General features: G+C 36.4%; 1 protein-coding gene across 2 annotated transcripts in view; it reads left to right on the top strand.

Annotated features, from left to right (window-relative positions):
• LOC141488259 (rho GTPase-activating protein 29-like) overlaps window positions 1-18,942 on the top strand; it is an 84,042-nt gene that overhangs the window by 23,547 nt on the left and 41,553 nt on the right. For both annotated transcript variants that reach the window (XM_074188210.1, XM_074188209.1), the window contains exons 3-5: window positions 13,746-13,889; window positions 17,668-17,764; window positions 18,410-18,482. In XM_074188210.1, the coding sequence (XP_074044311.1) occupies window positions 13,746-13,889; window positions 17,668-17,764; window positions 18,410-18,482 (314 nt within the window). The remainder of the gene's footprint in view (window positions 1-13,745; window positions 13,890-17,667; window positions 17,765-18,409; window positions 18,483-18,942) is intronic.

Here is an 18,942-nt window from a genome sequence, read left to right as displayed (position 1 = left end):
TGTGTTATACCTGACCACTCTCCCCCATGGTCCACCCTCTCCTCCATCACTCACATCCCCCTCTTCCCCCTGTCCCCTCTTTCTTACTCTAGATGTCTATACCACATTGAGTATATATGCTGTTTCCTCTCCTAGCCACCTCTGATGAGAGAGCAAAGGTTCCCTCATTCCCCCCTCACCTTCCCCCCTTCCATATCATTGTAATAGCTCATTGTAATAAAAAAAATCTTATATGAGATATCTTAACCTATTCTACCTCTCCTTTCTCTTACTCCCATTATATTTCCCTTTTAGTCATTGACTCCATTACATATATTCAAACTCAGCTCTCTCCTGTGTATTTCATCCATAAAAGCTCCCTCTACCTGCTCTATTAAATGAGAAGGTTCATATGAGTATTATGAGTATCATTTTTCTATGCCAGAATACATGCAGTTCATCATTAAGTCCCTCATATTTTACCCTTCTCCACTCTCTATGCTTCACCTGAGTCCTGTACCTGAAGATCAGACTTTTTGTTCAGCTCTGGCCATTCCAACAGGAACATTTGAAATTCCCCTGATTCATTGAAAGTCCAACTTTTCCTTTGGAAGAGGATGTTCAGTTTTGCTGAATAGTTGATTCTTGGTTGCATTCCGAGCTCTTTTGTCTTCCGGAATATTATATTCCAAGCCCTACAAGCCTTTAATGTAGTTGCTGCTAAGTCCTGTGTGATCCTGGCTACAGCTCCACGATATTTGAATTGTGTCCTGGCTGTTTGTAATATTTCCTCTTTGATTTGGGAGCTGGAACTTGGCTATAATATTCCTGGTTTTTTTGGAGGGGATCTTTTTCTGGGGGAGATAGGTGGATTCTCTCAATTTGTATTTTGCCCTCTGCTTCTAGGATATCTGGACAGTTTTCCTGTAGGAACTCTTTAAAAATGAGGTCAAGGCTCTTTTCCTGATCATGACATTCAGGTAGCCCAATAATTTTTAAATTATCTTTCCTGAATCTGTTTTCCATATCAGTTGTTTTTTCAATGAGATGTTTCACATTTTCTTCTAATTTTTCATTCTTCTGGTTTTGAAGTATTGTGTCCTGACTTCTCATAAAGTCAGCAGCTTCCTTCAGCTCCATTCTACATTTGAAGGATTTGTTCTCCTCGGGGAGTTTTCTTATCTCTTTTTCCATCTGGCCAATTCTGCTTTTTTTAAAGCATTCTTCTCCTCAATAACTTTTTGAACTGTTTTATCCATTTGGCCTAAGCTGGTTTTTAACATGCTGTTTTCTTCAGCATTTTTTTGGATCTCCTTGACTAAGCTGCTGACTTTTTTCTTCATGTTTTTCCTGCATCTCTTTCATTTCTTTTCCTAATTTTTCTTCTATCTTCCTCACTTGATTTTCAATATTTTTTTTTGAGCTCTGTCATAGCCTGAGCCCAATTTCTGTTTTTCTTGGAGTCTTTAGATGCAGGAGCTTGGACTTCCTCATCTTTAGACTGAATGTTTTGATCCTTCTTGAGATCATAGGCGAAGTATTTCTCAATGGTGTTCCTTTTTTTTCTCAGTTTACTCATTTCCCCAGCCTGTGCTGGGTCTTGGGGTGCTTCCTGAGCTTTTGGGTATTCTTGAGACACCCCCCCAGAAGGATCTCTGTGTGTGAAGCTCTGTCCTCCCTCCCGGTCTGTGAATGACCATATGCGCCCCCCTCTGCCACGGGGCTGATGGGGGGGGGGCTGCTGTTCTATGGGGGGTCCTAGACTGCGACCAGGATCTGAATGTGGTCAGAGCCCCAGAGTCCTGTTCCAGGGACAGAGGACAGAGCTCGGCAGTCTCTCTACTCCCCTACCTAGACTGTGTTATCAAGGCTGAGTAGTCTGGGGGCTCCTTCTCCCCGGCCCAGCCTGCTTCTGGTTCCTGGATCTGGGCTGCTGTGGCCACGCTACTCACTGAGTGCCTGAGGGCTGGCCTTCATGGGCTCACTCTGGCAGAGGTCCCCCGGCTGATCTTCCAAATGGTGCCCATTGCTCCCCGGGCTATAGGTCCGGAAACTGCCCCTGCTTCCGTGAGCTCCGACTGCCAGTGCCCTGGGGCTGCCTCCTGGAAGCTGAAGTTCCTTCACTCTGGTGGGCCACCCCTCTAACCCCATGGAGCTGAGCCTTTCCGCTATTCTCCAGGTTACCTTGGGCTGGAGAACTGCCTCACCGCATCCCTCTGTGGGTTCTGTCTCTCAAAATTTTAGAGTCCTTGTTTTATAAGTTTTGAGAGAGAACACCTCCTCTCTTCTGTCTCATTAAAAATAGACTTCTCAATTGAATGATAATCACTTTATACCTTACCTCCTTTTCAGATATCCTCCATGGACACACAGTCCTCATGAACCAAAGCATTATGCAAAACCAAATGATTTCATGAACCATTTATACTTCCCTCTCCAAGCCCACTCCCTCCAATTTGTAGCCAAAGCTTTCTTCATGTTTGTATGTCCAGTCCCTCTAAATATACTCCCTCTCTCTAGCACCCCAACCATGGCTCTACAGCCCCCCACCACCAAAGTATCAGGTACATTTGCTTCCACTGTCCTTTAAGCACCCTAACATAGTACTAAAACTCTCAACTAAAGTATAGATTAAGATAAAATCACTTCTAAGTGCACTCTCACCCTCTGCCCCATTATGCTAACAAGCTATCTAATAAAGTAAGGTCCCTTATGTTTTAATTAAGTATAGAACCTCTATGTACTGAAATACCCTGGAGGTCTCACTTAAGAACTTTAGCATTGATTGTAAGGCATGGGAGACACTGGCACAGGACCCCCCAGCATAGGGAGCCCTCATCAGAGAACTAGCTTTGAAAGCAAGGTAGAATCAAAGTATCTCAAAGGAAATGTGAGATACTTAAGTTTAGAATAAACAGCCCAGGTGTTCACCTGGACTGTTTGTGCCCTACCTGTGGTAGAGCATTTTAAGCTCCCAGTTGGTCTGATTACAGCCAGTAGAACTGTAATTTGTCTCAAACATAAGGATGCCATTTTGGTGGTCTTTGCTAATGAAGGACAGGAACCAATCATACCCATATATATGCACTAAGTATAATCCCTTTAACTATATTCAATCCTTTAACTATCCTAAGAGAAATACAATTCTCAAAAGTTGCGTTATCTTCTCTTGTAGGAATGTATACAATTTAATGTTCTTGCCATTTTTTCCCCCTTTTCATTTACCTTTTTATACGTCTCTTTGAGTCTTGAATTTGAAGATCAAATTTTCTGTTTATTTCTGTTTTTTTTTATCAGAAAATTTTGGAAGTCCTCTATTTCACTGAAAGCTCATCTTTTCCCCTGACAATATGCTGAATTTTGGATGGTAGTAAATTCTGGTTGTAATCCAAAGCCCTTTGCCCTCCAAAATATATTCTAGTTCCTCTAATCCTTTAATGTTGAAGTTGATAAATCCTCTTTAATTCTGATTGTGTTTCCTTCGTATTTAAATTGCTTCTTTTAGGCTGTTTGCAGAATTTTCTCCTTTATTTGAGAATTCTGGAATTTGGCTGTGATAGTCCTTGGAGTTTTTATCCTGGGGTCTCTTTCTGGAGGTGTTCAAGGACTATTTTGTCTACTTGATCTAGTGTATTAGGACAGTTTTCCATGATAATTTCATGGAAAATATTGTTCAGGCTCTCTTTTTTATCTAGGCTTTCTGTATATCAAAAATTCATAAATTATTTCTCCTGAATCTATTTTCCAGGTTGTTTTGCTTAAAAGGTACTTTATGTTTTCATTTTTCTTCTTTTTTTTTTCAGCCTTTTGATTTTGTTTGATGGAGTCTCATAGATTCATTTGTTTCTGTTTGTCCAATTCTAATTTTTAGGGTTTTATTTTCTTCAGTTAGCTTTTGTGTTTGCTTAATTTTACATTTCAGTAAGTCGTTTTCCTTTTCCAATTGGTTTAATTTTACTTTTTGTTGAGTTGCATTCCCTTTCCAGTTGGTCATTTGACTTTTAGATGAATCTTTTAGATGAGTTACATTCCTTTTCTAGGTGATCGATTTTATTTTTTGTTAATTCCTTTTCCAGTGGTCTGTTTTTTACTTTTAAGGAATTGATTTCTTTGGTCAATTTTTTCATAACTTTCTTATATGACTCTCATTTCTTTTTTTTCCATTTTTCTTCTTTTATTTTTAAAATCTTTTTTTTTAAGCTCTTCTCTGAGGTTTTGAATTTGAGACCAATTCATTCACTCCTTTGAGACTTGTCCCAGCTTTTTTCTTCTGAGGTGGCATTTTTATCTTCTCTCTGTCTTTGTGTTTTTGCTCATTTTGATTGTGGAGCTCTGTTCCTGGAGTAGTCTCCTGGAGTAGTCGGGAGCTAAAGTGATCTCTTTTGACGTGAAGAAGGGGGAGGGTGCTTAGTGACCCTGGGTGAGCTTTTTTGTGCTGGGGCCGGAGGCTGCTCCCTGGCTTGTCTTGGACCCATGCTGCCCGGCGGCCCAGGTAGAGCTTTGTTTCCTCCTTGATGTCCAGGCTCTGCCCTTGCAGTGGTTTGTACCCCACCCAGGCCTATCTTTTTCCCCAGTGGTCCCGGGGTTCAGACTTTGCCTGGGGTTGGGACCCTCCTGCCCGCCTTCTGTCTAGTGAGCCAGGACCTGGCCTAGAAGCCTCCCACTGGCTTTACTTCAGACCTTCACTGACTATCCTCCACGATGTCCACAGTTGAAATCTTGTTTTGATCTTTGTTGGGGGTTTTTATGGCAGAATCTGTTGCTTTAATGATTGTGTAGAGGTTTCATTTAGCAAAGTACAGGGGAAAGTGGCGGGAGTGTGCCAGCTGGGGTTGGAGGGGAGGTCTTGGCTCCACCCCTGAAGTCTTGTTTAATTCTTTAATTGATTGTGTTTACTTTTTAATGTTTCTTTTAACTCTATATTTGAACTTGATTTACAGTCAGTAAATATTTATAAACATTCATTCATTCATTCATTCATTCAGTGTTTATAATATTAAAATAAGAAAAAGGACGTTCCTGTTCCCCAGGAGCTCACAATCTAATAGGGAAAATAAACACAAAAGCAAGCAGAAAAGGGAGAGGGGCCACCAGAGGGTACTTGACCTGGGGCCATGATGTTCCTCCTGTTGAAACTAAGCATAGAAGCTGATGATGAAGGAAATTAACTGGAATAGTCTGAGTATCTATAAAAGGGAGCTTTGGGAGGACCAGGTCAGAGGGGAGAGGCAAGTGAGGGTGTTGAGAAAGGTGGTGCGCCCCAAAGCTGAGGCAGCTTCCTGGATGAGAAGGTTCTGTCCATGAGCTTATCCTGGGGAAGCATGATGCTGCTGGACCAAATTCAGAGAAGTGGAACCTCAGAAGTTTCTCTGGGCTCTGTTCTTCTTATCAGGAATGTTTGGGAATCCTCTGTCTTAGGGGATAACTAAGGAGCGTACTTAGTGTTTGGGGGATGGATTGTCATATGTGAGGAACCGTAAAGAGACTTGTATCATTGGATTAGAGAATAAGATGTAATAAAATAGGGGAGAAGATGGGTTATGAAACTCTTTAAAAGGTTGCAGAGAGAGAGGTGTGACAGATCTCCATTGAAAAAGATGATCCACAGTGTCAAAAGGTGAGGTGAAAAAGGATGAAAATTGACAAAAAAAGATAATTAAAATTGGCATTGAATAGAACATTAGTTGTATTGAAGGAGCTTTGAAGTAAGTAGTTCAGCCATTCTGGAAAACAATTTGGAATTTACTCCAAAAAGTCCTAAACTTTTGACCCAGCAAAGGGATCTGAGAAAGGAAAGAGACTCCTATGTTCAGAAACATTTATAGCAGCTGTTTTCATGGTGGTAAAATAATGCAAACTAAGGGAGTATCATTAATTAGGGAATGGACTGTAAGAAGGTGATAGAATACATTCTTTTGTGAGATATGAGGAGGGGAGGAGATTGGTTTCAGAAAAATCTTTAAAAACCCATATCCAGCCTCAGACACTTAATAATTACCCAGCTGGGTGACTGTGGGCAAGTCACTTAACGCCTTTGCCTTGCAAAAACTTAAAAAAAATGGGATGGCTAGGTGGCACAGTGAACAGAGCGCCGGCCTTGAAGTCAGGAGTACCTGGGTTCAAATCCGACCTCAGACACTTGATAATTACCTATCCGTGTGGCCTTGGGCAAGCCACTTTAACCCCATTGCCCTGAAAAATCTAAAACAAAAAAACCAAAAAATATAAAATATAAAAAATATAAAAAAACTTACAAAAAAGGAAAAGACTCATATGAACTGATGGTAGAGTGAAGTGAACAGAACCAAGAGAAAAGTTTTAGAACAATTTTGCAAACTTCAAAATACATAGGAAACATGCTTTCCACCTCCACATAAGGGTATTAATTGGACTCAGTCCAAATTGAAGTATATTTTCTTTTCTTTCTTTTTTTTGGGACATGGCTAATATAGCAATTTATTTTGTACAACTATACAGATTTGTAAGGAGTTTCATTTTTCTTACCCTCTCAGTTGGTAGGAGAAGGTAGGAATGGACAAGAAGAGAATTAAGAACTGAGAATAAAGTAAAATTGAATTAAAAAGAGAGCATCAATAACTTTGTATAGAGAGCAGTTTCTCTGTTGAAATTAGATTATGAAGGTTTTATGATGACTGTAAAGTCTTTTGAATGATGCCATTAGATTGTAAAGACTGGAAAGGGTTAAGAGAGTGGGAAGAAATAAAGTGGAAGTTCCTACTATAGGTGGCTATCTCAAGGAGTTAGCACAATAAAAGGAGGAAAATTTTAGGATATTAGCTGAAAAAGAGATGAACATATCAAATAAGACTGTTTTGAGGATGAATGAAACATGATCATGTAAACATGAGTATGTAAACATCTAGAGAGCTATGAAAGATCATATATGATAGAAGGAGACAATCTGCTGATGATGACCTGGAGTGGGATCACAAAGATCCACCCCAGACCTGTTTAACCAAACATAGGGAATTCACCAATTTTCTTAGCCCAACTGGATAAGTTTTTCCCAAGGTTTCCTACAATGATTGATTTCTGGATAAGGAATTATAAAAAAACCCTTTAATCTAATTCAATAACTTATTATTAATACAAGAATAGATGTCTGCAATTATAACCTTATCTGAGGGAATTGAGAAGTTAAATGACTTGCCCAGGATCACATAGCTTTTGATCTGTGAGCTCCAATAACAGTTGAGCCCTGGTCTTATATTGCCTGGAACTAGGCCTCCATTTCAGTTTCTATTCATTTCCAATCCATGCCACTATTCACACTCCTCCCTTTTCTAGCTTTCCCATTAGAAGAAAGTTCCTTGAGGATAGGGTCTGTCTTGTTTGCTTTTAGTTTTATCCCCAAATTCCTGGCTCATAGTAAACATACATTCATTCATGTCTTTGAGACAGAATTTTAATCATAATTGGGACTCTTACCATTGTATGGCAGTCCTTTCTTTCATCTTTGACTCTTGGTCACATTACTTACACAATGATAAATAGAAACTCATTCCTGCAAGCCACACACTGACTTAGAAAAAGCACAGATTAATATTATATTTTGTACATTTTAATTTGATGTAATAACCCTGCTTTTCCCAGTCTGAAGTTTTGCAGACCACGTGGCCTGAGGCATAAGTTTGACATTTTTGCCCTATAATATCTGTTCAAAACTTCTTTTCTTGACTTCTGGAACCTCACATACCCCTTTTTTTCCAGCAGATTATTTCATTTCTTTTCGAACTATCAAGATAAGTAAGTAAATGAAAAGCATTTAAGCACAGGGATACAGATACAAAAGAGTGCCCTGCCTTCAAGAAGTCTTATAATTTGTTTTTATTTTTTAAAATTGATAATTCATTTTATTTTTTCCAATTACATGCTATGAAAGTTTTTCAGCATTCATCCACTTGGATATTTATGTTACACATTTTTCTACTACACTCCCTTCCTACCCTCAATCCCCTTAGCAGCAAAGTCTAGTGAATGTTGTACATGTTCATTTATATTTAACATGTTTTACATATTTAGTCATTTTGTATATGAGGAATTAGGATGAAATTAGGACTAGGGAAAAGAAATAAAACCAAGGGATAAGAAGGAAAAGCGTAAGAGAAGTTTTTAAAAAAAGAACATATTATCCATTCAGATTTTGGTGGGGGTTTTGCTTTTTCTTTTGTTTTTCTCTGGTTGTGAATGGCATTGTCCATAACAGGTCTCCCAGGGTTGTCCTGGCTCTCAGAACTGCTGAGACAAACTGCATCCATCATAGTTGATCAGCTCACAATGTTGTTGTTAATGTATATAACATTCTCTTGGTTTTGCTCCCTTCTCTCAGCATCAGTTTGTTTCATTCTTTCCATGAAAAAGCCTATAATTTAATGCCTAGGAATAACATCTAGGGATTGGCTAAGGAAGGAAGTTTAAGTCAGAGGAGTAACTGATAAATTAATCCTTAAGTGATCCAAGTGTCTTCATTAGTAGTAATGATTATTGATTACTAGTACCATAATTATTATTATTGTTAATAATTGTTCCCAGAGCATGGAGTTGCAGAAGAGTGCAGGTATACAATGTCAAGTCAGGAAGATTGCAGTGAAGCATCTTTCGGTGGCTGGTGTCAAATGATTGATAGATAGGATAATGTTTAACCCAGGGAATCTTTGAGACTTTCATCATAGGGAAGAAAAGTACATGTTTTGAAAGTTGATTGATGTGTGGTGATAAATAAAACTGGTAAGATACTAATTCTCAGACCTTTCCTGAGTACTCAGAGCAACCAGACCACTGTTGGCTTTTTCCATCTTGATTCAAGTTGTTTTGAACATTCTCTTCTCTACTTGATCTTAGATACTCCAAAGGGTTTGATTATTATCTCTTTGCAAATAATAAATACATACACCCATACACACATCTCTATGTGTGTATGTATAGCAAGCTCTACTCTTGGAGCCCTCTATTATCTCCAGTATCAACCCTAAAATCAACTCTGGCCTTTCCAGGATTCTTAGACTTTATTCTTTCCTATTTGATCAAATGATACGGACTTTCTTGTCCTTCTTCAAACATGATATTCCTCTATCTCAGAGTTTTCATTGACCAACCCTCATGGCTGGAACTCTTCCCTCCTCATCTCTACCCCTTCACTTCCCTGGTTTCCATCAAGTTCAACTAAAGTCCCAGTTCTCTAGAGTCTTACTGCCTTCCTTGTTAGACTATCCCTACTTAATTCTGTACACGTCTTCTTTGTACAGTTGTTTGCATGCTGTCTCCTCCTTTGGATGATGAACTCCACAAAAGCAAGGATTGTTTTTTGACTGTTTGTATCTGTAGCACTTTGCACAATGCCTGGCCCCTAGTAAGTACTTCATAGCATTTAACTACATTAATAAATGCTGGTTGACTGATCGACTGGCTCTTCTGAGCTCCAGTCCCATGTAGGCAAGTCAAACACACTATGTCCAGAACAGAACTCATTGTCTTTCTCTTCTTAGACTTTCCCCTCTTCCTAATCTTGGTCTTTTCTGTATCTTAAAAATTATTTCAGTGACTTTTTTATTTTGGAAGGGAGACTTTCTTATTTCTATCCAACTCCTAAATCGAGGTGAGGGAAGTAAGAAATAAAATGAACCTTTGGGGGGGGGATATGTGTAGTTAAGCAAAAAGAACAAATTCCCACTTTGGTCATTGTCTGAAAAATTTGTTTCTTAGCTTGCATCTTGAATCCATTACTTTGTTAGAGAATGGAAAGTGTCCGACCTCAGAATTGCATTGATCAGAGTTAATAAATTGTACCTATTTAATATTATGATCGTATATACATCAGGTCATATATCTTCTTACATTTCTCTGAAACTGTTTTTTCATTTCTTGCAACTTAATAACATTGCATTACATTCATTTATTTTTTTGTTCAGCCACTTAAAAGTTGGACTTTTAGTACTTCATTAATAATTTTTTACATATTCTGAGGAAATGGATTAAAATATATTATATAATAAATATAAAATTTCCTTATTAGAAGAAAATGTAGAGGCATGGTAAATGAGAAGACAGTAACATAACCAGTGAGGAATTTAAAAATTAATAGGAGTAAAAGTTGTCTTCAAGGAACTTTATTATAGAAAGAATGGATATGCTGGGAAGTGGCAAGAATGAAGGATGGCTGGGCAGAAGCATGGTGCTCCACTGGTACCTTCACAGTATCAGGAGACATTGAGGAATGCCTCCAGCGTTATGGGTAGAATGCCTGTAGATGGGTTGAGACTATATCATCAGACAGAGCTTTTCTATCAATTGCAGGTGAGAGTATTTAAATAGTAGAACATGATGTAAGAAACTTTAAATGTATTATGATAAAATAAAAGATCGTGAGTTGCCAGTTTTGTAATTAGAATGTTCCTTGTTCAGTTATTTTGAAACATATCGTAGGATCAACTAGGTGGTACAGTAGATAGAGAGCACTGGCCTTGAATTCAGGAGGACCTGAGTTCAAATGTGACCTCAGACATTTAATACTTACTTAGATGTATGACCTTGGGCAAGTCACTTAATCCCATTGCTTTCTAATAATTAAGAAATATATAGGAGTCAATGTTTAAATAATAAATTAATGAACTCTCCCACCCACTTAAGAATAATTTACTTAAATGGTTCTCCCGAGTTTCTGGGACCAGCTTTCTGGCCCTGAACCAGGCTCATTGAACTTGTTAAGAATTATAAAAGATCCTGACAATCTAGACTATTGTATCCTATCTAATAAGATGAAATTTAATAGGGATGAATTTGTTGTCCTACACTGGTTAAGGAAGATCATTTTTCAAATATAATACAGGGAAATGATGACAAATATTTGGGATTTCAATGAACCAAGCTCAATGTGAATCAGCAGTATAAAATAGCAACCAAGAAAACTAACGTAGCTTTTGGCTCTCTTGAGAGAAAAGTTTCACCTCCAAGAATAAAGAGGAGTTATCCAGCTGACCTGCCCTGGTCAGATCACATCTGTAATTTGGGGTTCATGTCTGGGAACACATTAGAGGAACAACATGAATGAATTGGAGAACATCTAGAAGAATGCAACCAAAATGGTAAAGGGTCTTCATTTCATAGAATCCTAGAGTAGAACAGAGAACCTAGGTTAGCCATCTAGTCTAACCTCTCATTTTATAATTAAACTTGGGCCCAGGGAGTTTAAGTATTCAAAATAGGATTTTTATCCAGCTGTTTTGACTACAGAAGCAACATTGCCCCTGGGCATTTGAAGGGATTTTAGATATCTCCAAGTGTTTCTTAGAGCTCTGATCAGTTTGTTTCTTGTGCACATTTTATGATCAACTTTGGTTTGTATTTTGTCTGCTTGTGTGTCTTTTTTCCTCCTTGGTTATCATTATTTGTAGATCAACTCTAAGGGCCTAGAAGAGTTCTTGTATAAGTAAGTTATTCAATTGTTTGCTGAATTTTACTTTGAGATAACCATTATATATAGATGTGGGACTCCAAAACTTCAGACAGATTATATGACGAGACATTTAAAAACATGCATATGAATCTGCCAGGCCACTGTTAATAGTCTTTAAGGAATCATAGAGAGGTGCCAGAAGATTAGAATTAAGCAAAAGTCCTAATTATTAAAAGAGAAGGAGAAAGATGGACCTCAGAAATTATTCAATGAACAAATTTAATGTAAATCTCATTCAAAATTCTAAAATACATCATTGAACAAGTGGTTTCTGATTACTTAGAAATTGAAGTGGAAGACCAATCTGTATTCATTAAAAATGTATCATGTCAAAATAGTTTTTTTTCATACTGTTAGATCAGAGTTAAGTTATGTGTTGTACATTAATTTTAGCAAAGTCCTAATGATAGTCTTTTAGAGAGGATGAAAAAGTTGAAGGTAGGTAAACTTAGTGGATTCATAACTGGTTGAACTAAAGGTGTCCAAAGTATGAAATATGTAAAGTCAAACTGATAAGTCCCATTGGTTCTATGATGATGGAATTGTGAAGTATGCCCATTTTGGAATTATGCATATAATATAAGTAAAATGTTGATACTCTCTCTCTCTATATATATATATACATTTGAATATTTGACTATGTTATAACCAAAATATCTAAAGTGGCACATTTTGTGATATTAAAGAACTGGAGACAAAGTCCATAGATTGGGGAATAACTAAATAGTGTGGAATATGAAGTAAAATATTACTGTGCTCTAAGTAAGGACAAATAGGTTAAGAGTCAAGGAAAGATATGAATCATGGAAATTAGTAAAAAGCCAAGAAAACAATATATAAAGGAATGTAAATGAAAAAGCAATTTAAATGAAAAGAACATAACAAAACAGTCAAAATCATTATTTCAAAACGGCAAAAAAGCACGCCCCCAAAGAAGATACATGAGAAAAACCCCACTCCTTGAGTTTTTTTAGAAATAGCCCTTGTAAGCATTTACTATTTCTGTCCATTGATCAATCAGTTAACATTTATTAAGTGCTTAAGGTGTGCCAGACACATAAAGGTATATGCCAATATTTGGATGACTACTCAGCTCTGCAGAGTAGGGAGGGATAGACAAGGTTCTGGGGTATTAAAGCAGGATTCAAATAGATGAGACAAGTTAGAACAGTCAACCATAGGAGAATGGGATGTGAGACCTGGAAGAATCTAGGTCAGGGAAAGTCTCTGCTAACTGCTTCCACGTGATTTAGAAGCATTGCTTCTTGACTTGAGAGCAGAATTAAGAGCAACGAAAAGTTAAAAGAGCAAAATTGAGTTTTTGTTTTGCTTAAATAACGAAAAAATTCCTCAAGATGAGCTTTCTAAGAGTGGAAAGGGGCTTCTCTTTAGGAGTAATGAATTTCCTTTAATTAGAACGTGATTCAAGAAAAGATCAAAGGACATTACCACTTATTGTTATTTAGGACTAGATATCCATATGGTCCCTTGAGTGGGTCTGTGGACCGTTGTCTTGACCCCTACTTTTTGAAGCCTTTCCACCTCCTGGGATATCTGATGCCCCCATTAAAACTGCATTAATGGGGGCATTGAGATGGTGCAATGGATAGAGCACTGGCCCTGGAGTCAGGAAGACCCGAGTCAAATGTGGCCTCAGACACTTAATAATTACTTAGCTGTGTGACCTTGGGCAAGTCACTTAACTCCCACTGCCTTGCAAAAAAAAATTGCATCAACACTTTGGAAACACTATGCATTACCTCCATGTCACAGTGAGGCATTGGCATTGTATTTTAGTAGAGAAATGGAAATGATTTGGGGGGGTATTTTTTTCCAAGCCAAATGGGGTTAAGTGACTTGCCCAAGGCCACACAGCTAGGTAATTATTAAGTGTCTGAGGTCGGACTTGAACCCAGGTACTCCTGACTCCAGGGCCGGTGCTCTATCCACTGCGCCACCTAGCTGCCCCCTAAATGATTTTTAAAAGACCAAAATTTCAGGGCGGCTAGGTGGCGCAGTGGATAGAGCACCGGCCCTGGAGTCAGGAGTACCTGGGTTCAAGTCCGGCCTCAGACACTTAATAAATTACTTAGCTGTGTGGCCTTGGGCAAGCCACTTTAACCCCATTTGCCTTGCAAAAAAAACTAAAAAAAAAAGAGACCAAAATTTCACCTTTAATATGCCTCCAAATAGCTTTTCTCATTTAATGTATATAATTTAAACTTCAGAAAAAGTACCATGTTTTATTCAATTTTTTCTGTATATTATAGCAAATCTGTTTCTTTTTTTTCAGAAAGTCAGGTTTGTCTTCATAACATAGTTCATGAACGTCTTGATGAGTTGCTGAGAAATCTTCAGGCCATAATAAAAAAACACCAGATCCTCAACTCAGCTGAAATTCTCAGTGCTGCAGGAGAAGTTATTGCAAAAGTGAAAGGTGAGAGACTCATTATGATCTAGGAAAACTGAAAATATGTAAATATTTTTTGCTTATGATAAAATTAATAGTTTTATTCGCAGACTATACTTATAAGAAAACTGCTAGTAAATACTAATCCCTAATGTTTATTATTAAATATAAAAAGCATCTGCCAGAAATGAAGTAAAATGTTGGACTTTGCTCTTATAATTTACGCTTCTTTATATGGAAACACAATCAAAATCAACTCACAATTGGCATGTTTGTTAAACCCCTCCCGTGAGATATAAGTGGAGATACAAATAAAATAATAAAATAATCCCATCTTGCAAAGAGTTGATATTCTAATAGGAGATACATACCTCAGATACATACATATGTAGTCTAAACAGAAAATGAATAAATACAAATGTACACAAAATACTTTGGAAGAGAAGGCTTGGGCAGTTAGGGTGGAATCAAGAACAGCTTCCTGGAGAAGATAGTACTCTGAAAAAAAAAGAGGCAGAAGAAAGGAAAATCTCATCTTGCCCTAGGGCTATAGCCAGTGAGGGGGCATGGAGTCTGCAGGTGGATGTCACCTTAGACCTCACCTTAGAGTGAGGGATATTTGATTTGATATTTGATTCCAGAGGCAAAAAAGGAAGCCCCTGGGGTATCTGAATCAGTACACTTAAGAAAAATGATTATCAATAGAGTTTTGATGAATTGGAATGGTGAAAAATTTGAGACTGGGATACATTAAACATTTTGGAATAGTATGTGGATTTTTTTGACTATTCAACATTTTTCAAGATAATTCTTTTGATGAAAATGAATTTTAAACCCTTTGGGATTTAAAAATTATACATTAATACACCACAGTAGGAAGTGATTGTATATAGTAACTATACTTCAGCTAGGGAATTGACTGGGTTCTTAAAACTGTTGTCAGGGCCGGCTAGGTGGCGCAGTGCCTTTGGAGTCAGGAGTACTTGGGTTCCAATCCGACCTCAGACACTTAATAATTACCTAGCCGTGTCGCCTTGGGCAAGCCACTTAACCCCATTGCCTTGAAAAATCTAAAAAAAACCCAAAAAACTGTTGTCAGAGGAGTAGAATTTTAATCACTAGTGTAATGCTCAAGTAACATTCGCCATTTATTGAGATTACTTTATGTGATTTGAAAGAGCATTAGGGCATTGGTAATGCCAACTTTGTGCTATCTTACTTTGCATTATAGGATTTTCCCAAAAATAAAACACATTTAATGAGCAGTTTAACTTTGTTGTTGAATAACATTGTTAGTGACTTCCTAGTTTATCAAAACTGTAGACAGTTATTTTTAGGAGTTCTCATGCATATATATAAAGCTAATTTTCATGATTAAGAAGAAAAATTAGTATACTTTCACTATTTCTAATCTTGTTTTATTTCCACTGTTTTATACATGATTAGTTGATTGTGAACCATGCATTAGCTTGAATTAGACCCTGTCCCTTGAATTCAGATCTCAGTAAATAAAAGTATTAACCAGATCTGGATGTTTTCCTAAGAGTAATGAATTTCCCTTAATTAGAGGACTTAATTCAATGACAAAAATGAAATCATCCTTTTCCGAGGGAGTTTATTAAGCCCTTGAGAGAATGGGTAAGTGTTGGTAGGTGTCTGGAAAATAAATACAAGGCAACTTGGTGGGGGGGGTTAAGTGTTGGCCACCATAATAAAAAGCATAAGATAATTTTAAGTACTATCCTTATGAATAGAAATATAGATAGAAATTAATGAATTTACTTTATCTTATGAGTACTATATATACATATATACATACATACACATATACATATATACATATGTATACATATATATATATATATATATATATATATATATATATATATATATAAAGTTATTTAAACCTTGGTGTGGAACATGGAAAAACCAAATCTGCTTTACAGAAGGCAAAAGAATAGCTATTATATCACTGGTGTAAATTTAAAAATTTTACCTGTATTCATATTTGTTTTACAAATTCCATTAAGTTTCATTTTGATATGATAATTTCTTTCTATAGATAGCAAAATTTCCATGCTTGGAAATAGCAACTTGGAAATAGCAATTCATTGTTTTTGGTGGCTATTGTATGTTGCCAGGATGTCCTGGGGAAAGAGTGTGCATGGTCAGAGCTGCTGCCCACATTCCAGAGGCAGACTCAAAGAAAGTTGAGTCTTCCAGGCTCCTTTGTAGCTAAAAACCTTTGTATCTATGGCTTTAACAGCTGTTTGCATTTATTTCACCCTATGGTGGTCTTCCTTGGGTCATTGTGGTTGAAGGGTTTTGCCTCTTTATTACTGGGTTTGTTTGGTTTGGTTTTAGGATTTTTTTTTTTTTGGTCTTACTGAATGGATCTGAAAACGGATGATTTCTGTAGCTTTTTAAAATATTTAAAGGCATTTCACAAAGTAGCAGGGACTTTGGAATTAGAAAGCCTTTTCAGAGCAGAACATGTACATTGGGAGAGGCTATATGTTTTTAATCATAAGCTTCTTGTCATTAAGTGTAGGATTTTACAATTTGTTGCATTTTCAAAGATGTTTGGTTAGTGGACATATAGTATATGTTAGGGTGAGTTATATTGGAGCAGTACATTATATATTATAATATTTCTATCCCTTTATAGTTCTTAATAGCTGGTAAACTAAGAAAGTTAAATAAAATGTTAACGAAATGAATTAATGAACTTTGACATATTTCTGAATTTATGCTTAGGAGTTAATTCCTAGATATGCATACATAAATATGTATGTATATAAAAGTAGTAAGTGTGTTTATAATACTGAAGATTTTTGTAACTGATGCTTAAACTATGTTTAAAAGTTTAATTGCATAATAATTATATAGGTTTAACTAAAAGATGGGTCAAAGGAGAAAGTTAAAAATATGGCTGCCACTGCTGCACTTACTTATAATAATGGTATATTTCAAACAAAACACATAATACACACACACACACACACACACACACACACACGTATATATATTAACATGGGTCTAAAGACCCAGACCTGGAAGAAATTATTTGACTTTGAATAACAAGGGATTATAGATAGAGATAAATATATGTATTTCTATATAGATTTAGCATGCATTGTGGGGTATAATACATGTGACTTTGTGTTGCACTATTGTTGTGCTGTTGGGATTATAAAAAAATTTTAAAGACTATATATATATATATATATATATAGATATATATATTAGTGTGTTCTAGTATATGTACAGATACATGTATACAGATTTCTTTAATAATTGAGTTAGTTGTTTGAAAAAACTGAATATCTACATGCATGTGTGTAGATATCTATATATAGAGATATATAGATATATACCTTGCATACACATGTGTGGAATTTAGCATGCCTTATCTGATGAATACTTTCATTTATAAAAGCCAGAGAAGAAATAGCACAAAGCAGGTCCCAGATCCTATGTTGGTGGCAGAATTCTAGTATGACTTCTGCTCTTGGATTGGATTGGATTGTTCTCACACAGCAGAATTCTCCATGGGATCTGTCTGTTGACGGCTTGATATGTTGCACAAATTTGCAGTGCCTCCCACTTTTGTGTAGGTGATATTCCTTAGCATGATTATTTCTGTAATGAAGAAGTGATAGTCATCTTGCATGCCAAGTTGTTCTTATTTATGCATCTCATGATGTTTTGTGAAGTCATTTGGTGACAAATTAAAAAGTAAATAAGCCAAATCTGTATACAAAATTCATAAGAATTATTCCCTTATTTAATGTGTCCTCTATAGCTGTGGACTTCAACAACATTAATGAAGAAAATAAGAGGCATCTTTTCAGTGAAATATTTTCTTCTATTGAAACATTGGCATTCATCTTTGGTAACGTGTAAGTAAAAAATTGTCACTTAAGGAAATTTAGGTCCAGGGTTGAGTGAGAATATTGTTTGTTTCAGTGCCTGAAAAACTATATGACTAAACTAAGGATTAAATAATATAACAGATTTTGTACAACTATACCCTGAACTACTTTATTATCAAACTTCCTATCCTACGAAGTAGTTTGTTAGAGATAAATGAGTTTGGTGTGTGTGTGTGTGTGTGTGTGTGTGTGTGTGTGTGTGTGTGTATATATATATATATATATATATATATATATATATATATATATATATATATACCAGAGCTTTATATGGTGTTGGACCATTTCATGGAATTTAGAACTGGAAAGTACTTAAGTCATTTAATTTAGTCCCCTTATTTTAGAGATTGAGGGACCTGAGTCTTAAAAAGGCAAAATAACTTAACCTAAGTCCACTAAGATAATAAGAAGCAGACCTTAGGTTTGAAGCCAGACCCTTCATCTCCAGGTCCAGTGTTGTTTTCACCATATTGTGCTGCTTTCCTTTTTTGGAGAAGGTGGGGATGGGGAATCCCAAATCATATTTGATTACTTTGTTTTAAAAATATATTATTTAGTTTTGGCATGTGAACTAGTCTGTTATAACTTTTGTCTTTTTTCTTCCCATGACAGTGTTTCATATTTCCTTATGGGAGATGTAGACTGTGGTTTGTCACTGGAACTTCATGAATCTCAAACAAATCAAGTAAGCCAAGTTTAGTTGTGGACAGTTTTATGTTTGGCAAGCATTTAAGTATGATAATTCTTGACCTTTTAATCTGACCTGTTTTACCATAATTCAACATTTTTAATGCTCCTTATTTACTGAAGTAACTAAGATGTTATGTCAGTTAAAGCAAATATATTTAGGGATTAGATTGAGTGGTTATGCTTTCTAGTCAGTTTTAGAAACTATAATTTTAATTAGAATGGGGACATATAATGAATACTTTTCAAAGACTCTCATATACAAGTTATTATAGTATCAGCAGTTTCAAACAGTCTTTTGATACTTTTAAAGTAGTAATTTTTACATGTGTTCAAACCAGACTCAATCACCCTTCCATCAAAAGTAATTTGGGGCATTAAAGAATTCATATTTCTCTTGAATATTTTCTCAACTGTGTTTCTTCAGTGTCTTGACATTCTGCCTTAAATATAGTAGA

This window comes from Macrotis lagotis, chromosome 5, assembly GCF_037893015.1.
Source record: "Macrotis lagotis isolate mMagLag1 chromosome 5, bilby.v1.9.chrom.fasta, whole genome shotgun sequence".
NCBI lineage: Eukaryota > Metazoa > Chordata > Mammalia > Peramelemorphia > Peramelidae > Macrotis > Macrotis lagotis.
This window is presented reverse-complemented; position numbering and strand designations above follow the sequence as displayed.